The sequence below is a fragment of the Thamnophis sirtalis genome, unplaced genomic scaffold (genome assembly GCF_051295495.1).
Source record: "Thamnophis sirtalis isolate CommonGarterSnake01/CBP01778 unplaced genomic scaffold, rThaSir2_p1.2 scaffold_1, whole genome shotgun sequence".
In the NCBI taxonomy this organism is placed as follows: Eukaryota; Metazoa; Chordata; class Lepidosauria; order Squamata; family Natricidae; genus Thamnophis; species Thamnophis sirtalis.
Genome location: NW_028261381.1, coordinates 65,953,164 through 65,966,628, shown reverse-complemented (window position 1 = coordinate 65,966,628; position 13,465 = coordinate 65,953,164). Strand labels below are relative to the sequence as shown.

Genomic DNA, 13,465 nt, shown 5'->3' with positions numbered 1-13,465 from the left:
TGCTTGGGTACAGTTTAATTTAGGAGATGAAGGGGAATGAAGAGTTTAGGATTAAACACTGAGATTTCATGAACGACTGACCTCAGTATCATACAGTCCACAGGATTTTACTTTGAAATGTATAGAAATACACATTACTATTTAATTGGCTTTTCTTCTTGCCTTTTTTCTACAGTGATAGATGAGATGCATCTGGCAGGATCAATCTGGGATAATCAGTCCATGGCCCATGAGTTCATCTTCCAGGCATTCTCCACTGTTCCTGAGATACAACATCTTATTTTCACTTTCTTTCTTTTGCTCTACCTCATAATTTTTTCTGCTAATATCTCCATCCTTTCAATTGTCTGCATTGTCAATTCCTTGCACACCCCCATGTATTTATTCCTGGCTAGCCTCTCTCTTTTGGAGATCTGTTATATCACTGTAATAGTGCCTCAAATGCTTGCTAGCATTTCTGATTTCCACAGAACAATCCCACTGGTGAACTGTGCCATCCAGATGTTCTTTTTTACAACCCTAGGGAGCACTGACTGTTTTATGTTGGCTGTCATGGAATATGATCGCTACATAGCAATTTGCCACCCACTTCACTACACCCTCGTCATGACCTGGCAGGTTTGCATGTGGCTAGTGATTGGCTCCCTGATCCTTGCCATAGTGCTGTGTCTGCAGCTAACTGCCTTGGTTTTCAGCTTGCCTTTCTGTGGTAACAAACCCAAGATCAATCATTTCTTTTGTGATGTACCACCTGTTCTACAGGTGGCATGTGCCAAAACCCATCTCCATCAAACTGTGCTGTACAGTGTTGTCACTATTATTTTAACAGTTCCATTTGTTCTTATATACATCTCCTATGTCTACATTGTGGCTGCCATTCTTCGAATTAAGTCCTCATCTGGGAGGCACAAAGCCTTCTCCACCTGTTCCTCCCACCTGACAGTTGTATTCCTACAGTATGGTGTCTGCAGCCTTGTGTATCTACGTCCCAAGTCCAGCACTTTGGAGGATGAGGATAAGAAACTTGCTCTTATATATACCTTTGTCACTCCCTTCCTGAACCCCTTGATCTACACCCTGAGGAACAAGGATATCAAGCAGGCTTTAAGGAAGGTCATAAACTAAATGGTTGCATCTCAGATTTGAGTCTCAATCCATCAGTCACATTATTATAGTGGTACCTCAGTACTCGTCATTAATTGCATGATGAGTACCAAAAATGACAAGTACCAAACTATTTTTCCCCATAAGGAATAATATAAATACATTTCTGTATTTATACAGAAGGTGTATAAATAGGTGGGTAGTGGTTAAATGCAGCACTGCAGGCTACTGCTAGATCAGCAGTTCAGCGGTTCAAATCTCACCGGCTCAGGGTTGACTCAGCCTTCCATCCTTCCGAGGTGGGTAAAATGAGGACCCAGATTGTTGGGGGCAATATGCTGACTCTCTGTAAACCGCTTAGAGAGGGCTGAAAGCCCTATGAAGCGGTATATAAGTCTACTGCTATTGCTATTGCTATTTCATGTGTTCCAAAGACAATCCACATTTTTAAGGCGATATGTAAAAAGATAGATTACTTTACATTAGAAATTAATCTAAAAATTAATACTTACTTAAATAAAATTAAATAAAAATCTTCACTTTACCTGTACTGATGAAAAAAGGTGCAAAAATACACAAAATGACCACAGAAGCTAAGATAAGACTGTAATGGGATGTGCAAGACTGCGTGATTAATGCGTCATCCTTTGTTTTGGCTGGAAAGGGTAGCGAGTCACAAGTAATTAGTTGTGATTACTGAAGACATTCTGAGTCCTGCAAAATTCAGTTATGACTCTGAGAAAGGGAGAATTGAAATGGTTAATATAACCAGTTTCTGTAACTATACATTTATGAGAACAAATTTACCTTTAAAAGGAGAAAGCTACAAAGATTAACTGACGATATGATAGTAATTGCTGTCTAATCTTTCAGAGTGATAAGGGTGGAATCTGTTTTAATTCAGGAATTATTCCCTTTTCAGTAAATGGAATACTATCCTTTTCTTTTTAATTTTTTTTCAGCATTGCATTTCTGTTCAACCATTCATTTTTCTTCTACCAGATTTTTCATTTTTTTCTGAGACAAGAACGTTAGAAACCTATAATAAAGCTATCGTCTTTTAAAGAATGGTTACATTTTAGAGGTCTCACACATGTTGACATGAATTCTACCCAAAACACAAAAGCTGCCACCACAGATGCTGAGTGATTGAAATCTGTACTACACCTAAACGTCTGAACACTATTTTGTACAGATAGGCTAGGTCTGTATTGTGTGAGTGTGCTTTTTTGCTTTTGGCAAGAATAATACGTAAATGTACGCCTTAGAGGAATGTTGGGATGTCTTGCAGTAGAATTTTCCTGGAGTTTGAAATGAAGCAATCTGTACTTCTGACTTTGTCATATTCATACCCTGATTGTAGTAAGACTAATTTCAATTTCTGCTTTACCCAGAAGAAAAAAGTATTTGATTAATTTCTTCAATTAATTCACAGTATGTTGATGGTTATTCAAATACTTACATTTAAACAATAAAATTTAAGTTTCTAACAGCATTGAATTGCAAAGATACGCCATCTTTTTCTACAATCATCATGAGGAATTTCCTAGATAATGGATTGCACTTGCCTTTACATAAGTTCTTACTAGGGTTGGCCTCACAAGGCAGTCAATTCCCCAAACTGCAAAGAGTGGTCTATGTTTCCCAGCTTGTGTTGCCACAAATCATGTAGGTCAGGTAGACCAGGAGTAACCTCCCCTGGACAAGATGAGGTTGGGATATGTATACATTCTCCCAATTTTAGAACCTGCTGCTTAGATACCATTGCTTCCTCTCTTGCTCTGATCTATTGGCCATATACTTCTCTGAATTTTGTTTAATCAATATAATTCCTCTCACCTAGAATAATTTCTTCATTAAAACCCATTATTTACATCTCCCCATTTCTCCCTTCCTCAACTGGGGAAAGATGTAAAAAGAAAAAAAACCAGGTAGAATAACCTACTCATAGGTCCCTACTTGTAATAGAATTGAGCTGGCCTAGCCACTGAATGTAAGAGTAATTAATTCAGTACTGATATTCAGCATGATAATGCCCATATCAATCAGAATTTGGTACAAGCCATTCAAAAGCATTTCCACGAATTCTGAATATTTTGGTGGCCACGTACCAATGCCTTGCATCCTTTTGGACATGACAGTGGTGTTTTCACAGATGACTGCTGTCAAGGTTACTTAGATGTCAATGGTAGTGCAATTCAATGGTTCAAATATTTTTTTGTTTTCTCATTCTTTAGCAATATCACCTGGTGGTTCTCAGCACAAAAAGATAGTTCAGAAATATTGTTTACATTGATAGTTTCTTCATTATAATGCTTTGCAAAGCTAATTCTGAACATGTTGCACTACTAACTTTTAAAGTACTCAAGGCATCTCAACCAGTTATATGGACCCTGGCTATTGACTCTTTGAGACAGAGAAAAGACAGAATAGGCTTTTCACTATCAAAATTATTACACTTAAAATATTGGGGACAGGATGGACAACAAAGAAATGATGTAAAGCAGCTACATTAACTGCATCCTATTGTTCTTCTACCTCTGGATCACAGATGGTCGAAAACTTTCTACACAGAACATTGAAATGAATTTCTTACAAGCTTTTGACCTCTGAAGTTTTTATTGCTTCTTTAAAATTTTGCTACACTGGGATTCCACAGGAAAACTGTTTTTTTTTAAAATAACAAACACTTAGTATGTCTACTGGGGATAATATCTTGCAACAAGACAAAGACTACCCTGATTGGCTGGAGAAAAGATAGTGGCTATGAATAGATGGCTACCTTTGCTTGCCTTCCATTTCTGATTCAGTGAATTGGGAGGAACCTGACAACTATACTCAATCTAGTAAGTAAGCTAGACTCATCCTAGAAAAGGATGAGTTATTCACAGATAACTCACCTAGAAAGCTGTGCCAGAAATCACTCACCTGTTCATATAATTTGATGAAATTTCATTCCTCTTTCATCTTTTAAGCCAGAAAACATTGTCAAGAAGAAGAGAATTCCTCTTTGTTTTCTAGTCCAGGATCAAAGGCATCTTACAAGGTAAGAAGAGGAAGTTATTTAGCTTTGCTAGATCCTTTCTTTCTGGGAGAGTTGAGTGGATTCTGAATGTCTAGGAGTCCCCAGGATCTCAGCCAGAGATTTTCCAGCTTCATTCAGAGATGCAAGAGTATAACTTTTCGCTCATTTTCAATTCCTTTTTGTTCTTTCCCCAGCATTGAGTCTGCAGTTATATTTATTTGGAAGCAATATTATGTTTATATAAATAATTTATCTTTAAAAAGACAAAGCTACAAAGTTTAGCTGATAATATGACTATGGGTATTCTTTAATCTTTCAGAATGATGGGGTGGAAATATTTTTAAGCTTCACATCCAATCACTTTTTTCTTCTACCAGATTTTTTTTTATTTTTCCCTGAAACAAAATAGTAGAATCGTAGATCAAAACTATCATCTTTTAAAGAAGTAGATAAATGTTTTGGATTTCACACACATCTTAAAATGATTTTGAGCCTAAGGACAAAAATTGGCAGTACAGATGTTGAGAAATTTAATTTAAAATCTCCTAAAACAATATGTAACACACGAGCTAGATTTGTTTCTATAATCATGTTTTGGGTGGTTTTTTTTGGCATGTATGAGCCTATCTACTGTGGGAAGGTAAGCAGGGCTAAGCATGATCAGTATTTGTATGGGATTTCACTAAATAGAATCAAGGAAGTTATAAACATCCAGAAGGCAGTGGCAAACCACTTTTCTTCTCTTGCTGAGAAAATGACCTGGTTGTTTCTATGAAATTACCTGGACCTGCGCTCCATTCAAAGTAGACTATTTTTGTGCTATATGAGCACTTCTAAATATGAAAGCAGCCCTTAAGGCTGATTCTACAAATAACTGGTAAAGCATATTATGACTTAGGGCAACTTGTCAGTTTAATGATAGAGAAAGACTAACCATAGTACACTTTATCCATAGTCATTCTTATTTTAAACCTAAAGTTTTCTAAGTGTAAATACATTTTCCCTGGTCTCCTCTTATGTGCCCCTGTTATATTTATCTAAAAAAAAAACATTAGCCAATCCCTTGCAGGTTTCTACTATGGCATCAGTGATAGTAAAAATAATCAGTACTGCAGCCTGGACAGCTGAATTGCCTAGGAAGGAAAGCCAGTAGTTGCTCCTCAACTTGCTTCCTTGTCACAGGCTCAAAGTGGGCAACAATACAAGGGGCCAAAGCAGGAAGTGAGAAAGGCGCTTCCTTGGCAAGACAAGCAATATTATATTAAAACTATCAGTAGAACTAAGAGGTCTGACCAGACCTGAATAGCAATAGCAATAACACTTAGACTTATATACCATTTTAGAGGGCTTTACAGCCCTCTGTAAGCAGTTTACAGGGTCAGCATATTGCCTCCAACAATCTGGGTCCTCTTTCTACCCACCTTGGAAGGATGGAAGGTTGAGTCAACCTTGAGCCTGGTGAGATTCAAATTGCCAAGTTGCAGGCAGCTGGTCCTCAGCAGAAGTAGCCTGCAGTACTGCACTCTAACCACTGCACCACTACGGCTCATCATTGGAACTATCAAGTGCTGTGAAATGTAATGTTATTCAGCACCGAAATGCCAGCTGTTTCACTCATCTCAGACAAAGTTCGGGTATTTTCAGCCTTCCCTTCAACTCAGCGACTCTTTGTTTTCTTGGGTCTTAAACCTTCTTATACCAAAGCAGCTGAAAATATACCCATGTCCATGCTCTCTTGGGAACTCACACAACTGAACTTAAATGAATATCTGGTCTCATTCATCTGTAGGACCAGGACTCATTTCTGCTTTTAAGTGATTCTTTTACATTCAAAGATTTCACCTTCCTGATAATAGTAGGAACTTCTTTTCAGGAGGAAAAACACAGGTGAGATGCTTGTATCCTATTGATAATACAAGTTCTGTAAATACCAGCTTTTATATCTATTTGGACCGTTTTGGATAATTGATATTGTAATGCATCTAAAGATGCTGGAAGTGTTGGGATTTGCTTGGGTACAGTTTAATTTAGGAGATGAAGGGGAATGAAGAGTTTAGGATTAAACACTGAGATTTCACGAATGACTGACCTCAGTATCATACAATCCACAAGATTTTACTTTGAAATGTATAGAAATACACATTACTGTTTAATTGGCTTTTCTTCTTGCCTTTTTTCTACAGTGATAGATGAGATGTATCTGGCAGGATCAATCTGGGATAATCAGTCCATGGCCTATGAGTTCATCTTCCAGGCATTCTCCACTGTTCCTGAGATACAACATCTTATTTTCACTTTCTTTCTTTCGCTCTACCTCATAATTCTTTCTGGTAATATCTCCATCCTTTCAATTGTCTGCATGGTCAATTCCTTGCACACCCCCATGTATTTCTTCCTGGCTAGCCTCTCTCTTTTGGAGATCTGTTATATCACTGTAATAGTGCCTCAAATGCTTGCTAGCATTTCTGATTTCCACAGAACAATCCCACTGGTGAACTGTGCCATCCAGATGTTCTTTTTTACAACCCTAGGGAGCACTGACTGTTTTATGTTGGCTGTCATGGCGTATGATCGCTACGTAGCCATCTGCCACCCACTTCGCTACACCCTCATCATGACCTGGCAGGTTTGCATGTGGCTAGTGATTGGCTCCCTGATCCTTGCCATAGTGCTGTGTCTGCAGCTAACTGCCTTGGTTTTCAGCTTGCCTTTCTGTGGTAACAAACCCAAGATCAATCATTTCTTTTGTGATGTACCACCTGTTCTACAGGTGGCATGTGCCGACACCCATCTCCACCAAACTGCACTGTATGGTGTTGTCTTCATTGTTTTAATGATTCCATTTGTTCTAATATGCATCTCCTATGTCTACATTGTGGCTGCCATTCTTCGAATTAAGTCCTCATCTGGGAGGCACAAAGCCTTCTCCACCTGTTCCTCTCACCTGACAGTTGTATTCCTACAGTATGGTGTCTGCAGCCTTGTGTATCTACGTCCCAAGTCCAGCACTTTGGAGGATGAGGATAAGAAACTTGCTCTTATATATACCTTTGTCACTCCCTTCCTGAACCCCTTGATCTACACCCTGAGGAACAAGGATATCAAGCAGGCTTTAAGGAAGGTCATAAAGAAAATGGTTGCATCTCAGACTTGAATCTTAATTTATCTATAACATTATTATACCCTCAAAACCACTTTTGGATTAGCATTATCACAGAAGGAAGTAATTTTGAATCCTTCAGGTAATTGCTGAACAACTCTCAGCATCTTTTAATGTTGCCCATGTTACCTGGGGTTCTGAGTTGCATTTTGTCACAGTTTATCAACTCCTTATTTGCTTAACAAAGTGTGGTGGGATTCTATAATTGACCTCAGTCAACCTGTGATCTTTTAATAATGCACTTCACATTGTGGGATGAACTTTCAGAGAAGACCAAAACAAAAGCCTTATTCCAGCATTTAATTTAATTTGGTACCTGGCAGAAATGAATGTCCATATCTGTATCATACAGTGGTATGTTTATATAGGCAAATCAGGCAATCACCTTTGGTGCCTAGTTAAGTGAGAATTTAAAATTTTTTAAAAAAAAATCTCCAATAGAAATCAATATCCATATCTTGCAGTTGATCTCTGTAGTTCTGGTACTCTGTGAGCTTGATTGTTTGCTTGCAGGCATTTCCTTACCCAAGAAGGTATCATCATCATTATGAACAAATGTGAAGTTTACTCATTGTTTCTATGTACTACTTTCTCCCACCAGTTTTGGTGGGAATGTATGTTTCTCTTTGGTGGATCCCTGATTAGATTTCATACCATTCAAAAGAGGCAATTAAAAAAAAAAAGACTACAACAATCCACATTCAGATATGCAAGGATCAGCACCAAAGATAATAACAGAGTTGGAAGGGACCTTGGAGGTCTTCTAGTCCAACCCCCTGCTCAAGTAGTAAACCTATAATAGTTCAGACAAATGGTTGTCCAATCTCTTCTTTAAAACCTATGGTGTTGGAGCAGAGCACCCACAACTTTCAGAGACAGTTTGTTCCACTGGTTAATTATTCTGTCAGGAAATTTCTCTTTAGTTCTAGATTATTTCTCTCCTTGATTAGTTCCATCCATTGCAAACAATCAGGCTAAAAACAATACTCTAATTATAGAACACCAAGGAGGAAACTACATTCCACCAAATCTGGCAGAGCAGATTACTGCATATAAAGATGAAGCCGGGGTGGGATTCTACTGGCTTGGACCAGTTTGGGCAAACCGGTAACTTTAAAAATAAAATTTAAGTCTCTTAAGGACATGAATTGCAAAGTTGTGCCACTTCTTTCCACATTGCCATATCAGATGCAAGAAATCAGGAACCAAGGTTGTTCAAATGAGTACAAGTTAAATCCATGCTAGATCACTACAAGGATCGAGACAACTTGGCAGTAGATAAGAATCAAAAGAATTCAAGGAGGGTTGAACTTCTGGGCTGGATCTCTGGTGGCCATGAACTGATGACAGCCTTGTCATATTTATTTATTTATAAAATGTACTGGCCATTCATCTCAGTATAAGGTAACTTTCAATGGCTTACAGTCATAAAATATATTTATGCATCTACAATTAAAGCATAAATAAATTAAAATCAAACATTAATACCAAAGGAAATGTGGGGAGGGTGGGGGCAGTGTGGGAAGAGGCGGGATCTGTTGTTACTTGATCAACCACCGTCACTGTGCTGTTCCATCACTGGGGCCCCAAGCCAACTGGCAGAGCCAGGTCTTTAGCCCCTTACAAAAGGATAGGAAAGTTGGGGCAACCTGACATTGGAGGGCCAAGCTGTTCTGAAGGGCAGGATCAGCAGCAGAGAAGACCCTCCTCCTGGACCCCTCCAGCTGGAATAATTGGGTTGACAGGATTCTCAGCATGCCTCCTCTGCCAACACATATCTTACTTGCCACGAGAATTTCCTAAATAATAGATTGCATTGGTCTTACATAAGTTCTTACTAGGGTTGGCCTTAAAAGCAAACATTGAACCAGACAAGAAAACTAGAAATAAAAAGATCAAAAAAGAGATGCAATGATTGGTGTAATCACAGAAGAAATGCAAAAATAAAGATAAAAACAGTATCAGTCACTACATATACTAATAAAAATAGTGTAGACACAAAATATATAATGGTATTATTCAAGAAGTTGCTGAAATATCGAATACACATAATTTTCATTCCCCCCCCCATATAAAATAAAAATAAAATCCAAGTCAGTTCAGTGAACATAAACATGTATATCTGGATAGGCTTCATTTTCATTATCTTAGTCATCACCAAGATGAGGGTAAGAAAGACTTCATAGTTGAGGTTCTCTCTGGAATTGCCTCCCAGTGGCTGCCTTGTTAGTCCCCCAGAAAGCTATAGTGGTCATCCACATGGCTTGCTTATCATGACATAATAATGACCTATTTCCTGTTTGCAATGGGTCTGGGCGCCATCTCAGGGATAACCTACTGCGGAGGCAGATTGAAGCCATTGACAGTTTTCCAACTTTTAAGTAACATTGTTTGTGCTCTTTTGAGAGAAGACTCCCATACAAACATTCTAGTGCACATGGAGGAGGAACTGAAAATGCCATGATAGCGACAGGTGGTGATACAAATAGGCAGGGGTGGACTGCTACAGGTTCGTCTGGGTTCGGGAGAACCCGTAGCTAACATTATGGCCGGTTTGAAGAATCTCCAAATCCCATCCTTGGCTGGCCCACCCTGCCCTTCCCCTCCCAGGAGTCTCCACATGGCTCGTTTTGGATGCGAGGTTAGTGCAGGGCCCGTGCGGAGGCTTGGGGAGGGGGGAAAACAGGTCTCCTGGAAATTCTAGAAGGCCTCTGGAGCCCAGGGGAGGCAGTTTTCGTCCTCCTAGAGGCTTGAGGAAAGCCTCCAGAGCCCGGGGAAGGTGAACACACACACACACACACACACAGACACGATGCAGGAGGCTGACTAGGCCACACCCACCATGGCCATGCCCACCCAGCAACAGGCAGAGAACCCATTGCTGAAAGTTTTGAAGCCCACCCCTGCAAATAGGGGAGGGAAAGGGCAGCAGGAACCCATCAATTGTTACCCTGAAATTGTTCCATCTCAACCAACAGCAGAACGCAATCCTTTCGCTGAGGTGCAGTAAAGGCATTTTTTGTTGTTTTATTTTAGAGATAAGATAAAAATTAAAAACAAAGAGTATATCATTCTGTGCAGTGAATAACAATAAAAAGCAGGAAGAATAAAATCAAATAGATAAAAATAACAAGGCATAAACATGCAATAAATGGTTTGGAGTGATTCATTAATTTCAAGCTTCCTTCAAAATTTCTCTGAAAAATATAATTAGTCAATCTGGGTGGACGAGCAGAAGCTCTGTTAAACAATCTTTCTATCTTACAAATCATGTATAAAAATGCTAATTGTAAAAATGAATTCGCCCAGTAAAAATAAATGGCAAAGATTTTATATTTGCCAGTTTTCATGAAATGAGTTTGCCACCAAGTAAGAGCAGTTCAATAAAATCCTCAAAGGGATACAGTTGTGTTCTTTTTATGACATGCTACATGCATCCATCCTTAACATGGCAGAACAGATAAGAAAGTTGGCAGAGATATTTCATAACAACCCTGGAATGAGCTCATTTTATTTATACAGAGTCCAGTGTTCTCACATTATGCTGTATTTTAACTTTTTTAATGGAAATTAGTATCTTCAAATCTGTTTTGACTCCTGGGAAATACCTGGACAAGTCCCTGCAGTTTCTTTGGTAATGTTTTCAAAAATGGACTGGCACAGAGTTGCTCAGCTGGCTTTAGGTCTAACACAGGACTAGAATTCACAGTCTCCAGGTTTTTTAGCATGATGCCCTAACCGTTATAACAAATTGAATCTTTAACTATGGTTTCTTGAATAAATTATCATTGCCTAATTTGCATACCATCTTTGAACATAAACTATAATTCATAGATTAAAATAGTTGGACCCATAAATCAATGCCACCTCACACCAAACAAATGGCATTTTTGTTCAATGTGTTTTCCTATTCACATTAAAAAGTGTGAAAGGGGATGTGGAATTCTTTAAACCCCAAAGTATTTAAAAATAGAAGCATGGTTGCCTGAAACATAGTAGCTAAAGCAGTAGAAAACCTAGAATAGAAGAATAGAATAGAATAGAATAGAATAGAATAGACCTTTTTCCATGACTAGAGACTTGAAGCTATTTATATACACACTGAATATCCACATGCATTTTCAATGCATCTGCAATGTGGCAATAGCAGTTCCTGACTATTAATATAATCATAAATAAGGATGAGGAGAGAGAAGAGCATCCCCAGGACCAAATGATTGTTCAGAAATGATATAAATCATCAATGAAGTTGATAGCTTCTTCTTTATAATGCTTTGCAAAAATTAATTTTGAAAATCATGCATTAGCTTCTAGAGCATTCAAGGTTTTTGAAAGTTTTAGCTGGATTCTGCCATCTGACTTGGCCACAGTTTGTCTAAACTGTTCTACACAGAATGCTGAAATGAATTTATTGCAAGCTTTTGGCCTTTGAAGTTTTAATTACTTTTTAAAAACTTTACAACACTGGGATTCCTTTTCTTTTTAAATAATAAATACTTGACATGTCTCCTGGGTATAAATCCTTGCAAAGAAGATAAAGACTACCCTGATTGGCTGGAGAAAAGATAGCTGAGTAGCTGAGTAAGTGGCTACCTTTGTTTGCATTCCTGTGTTGATTCAGTGATTCAATCTAACAAGTACTGCAAACTGGATTCATTTCAGAAAAGAACTCACAGATTAATCCACCAAGAAAGCTCACCAACCTGTTCATAGGTGTTTGATAAAATTTCATTTCCCTTTCATCTTTTGAGATAGAAAACAGCACCAAGAAGAGAGCTCCCATTTTATTTTGTAATCCTGGATCAGAGGCATTTTACAAAGTAAGAGTGCATTGGTGAGCTTAGTTAGATCCTTTGTCTGGTGTTGGTTTTTTGATGGGGGGGGGGGGTTGACTGGACTGTTTGGCACTCCTCTGGATTTCAGCCAGAGATTTTTTCAAGTTTTATTTAGAGATGGGGGAGTTTCTTTTGCCTCATGTTTATTCCCCTTTTATTCCTTCTCCTGCATTGTGTTTGCAGTTGGCAGTGAGCAAAAATTGAAAGATTTTAACAGATGAAAATTGATTAAATGTTTTTCTTCCCCAAATCAGGATTGATTCTGCTGACATTCAGAACAATTTTCACAATTACGGTCTTGGACTGCAGAATGCAAATGAAAATGCACCAATTCAAGACCATAGTTGGGATTATTGAAGACATTCTGGGCACTGTTAGAATCAGTTATAACAGTGAGAAAGGGATAATTGGAATGGATGATATAATCAGTTTCTGTAGCTATTTGTTTATGAGAGAAAGTGATCTAGGAATACTGTACATGTGGATCAACTTTCAGACTGTATTTTCCTAGAAACAATACTATTTTTACATCAAATAATTTACCTTTAAAAGGAGAATGCTGCAAAGATTAACAGAGAATATGACAATGCAATCTTTCAGAGTGATGGAGTGGAGACTGTTTTAATTCAGAAATTACTCCCTTTTCAGTAAATGCTATACTTTGCCTTATAAATATTTTTCAGCTTTGCATTTCTGTTCATTAAACCATTTTTTCCTCTATTGGTCTTATCATTTTCCCCTGAAACTTGAACAATAGAAATCAACGATAAAGGTATCATTTTTTTAAACAATAGTTAAAATTTTATTTATCTATCTTTAAGTTCCATCATTACCCTGTCCATTTTGGCACATTCTAATATTTTCTTTATTACCATTTCATCTGTAGACGTGCTTCCGTTTTTCCAATTTTGTATATATGTAATTCTAGCCACTGTTGTTATGTGTAACATTAAATATATAATTCTTTTATTGTATTTCCCCAATAGTATGCTTAATAAGAATAATTCTGGTTTTAGGTCTATTTGTTGTGTAATCAATAAATGTATCATTTTTTTAAAACAATAGTTAAAATTTTAGATGTCACAGCACTTAAAACTAATTTTATTTGAAACACAAATATTGGCAGCTCTTGAAAGATTTAAATTGATAATATCTATAAACTCCTGAAAACTTACATATAAGCTAGGTCTGTATTCTATAATTGTGCTTTTTGCTTTTGACATGTATGAACCTATCTGGTTTGGGAAGCTAAGCAGGCTAAATTGATTAGTACTATAATGGGATTCCACTAATCAGAATCAAGGCTCAACTAGAGAATGTTATAAACATCTAGAAGTCAGT

General features: G+C 37.7%; 2 protein-coding genes across 2 annotated transcripts; both read left to right on the top strand.

Moving 5' to 3' along the window:
* The first annotated feature begins 222 nt into the window (after window positions 1-222).
* LOC148049483 (olfactory receptor 10Q1-like) lies at window positions 223-1,125 on the top strand. The gene has a single exon (XM_087717667.1). It carries the CDS (start codon window positions 223-225, stop codon window positions 1,123-1,125), a length of 903 nt encoding a protein of 300 aa, XP_087573793.1.
* Window positions 1,126-6,323: 5,198 nt separating this feature from the next.
* LOC148049482 (olfactory receptor 10Q1-like) lies at window positions 6,324-7,283 on the top strand. Its single transcript, XM_087716876.1, has one exon. It carries the CDS (start codon window positions 6,324-6,326, stop codon window positions 7,281-7,283), a length of 960 nt encoding a protein of 319 aa, XP_087573002.1.
* The last annotated feature ends 6,182 nt before the right edge of the window (window positions 7,284-13,465 follow it).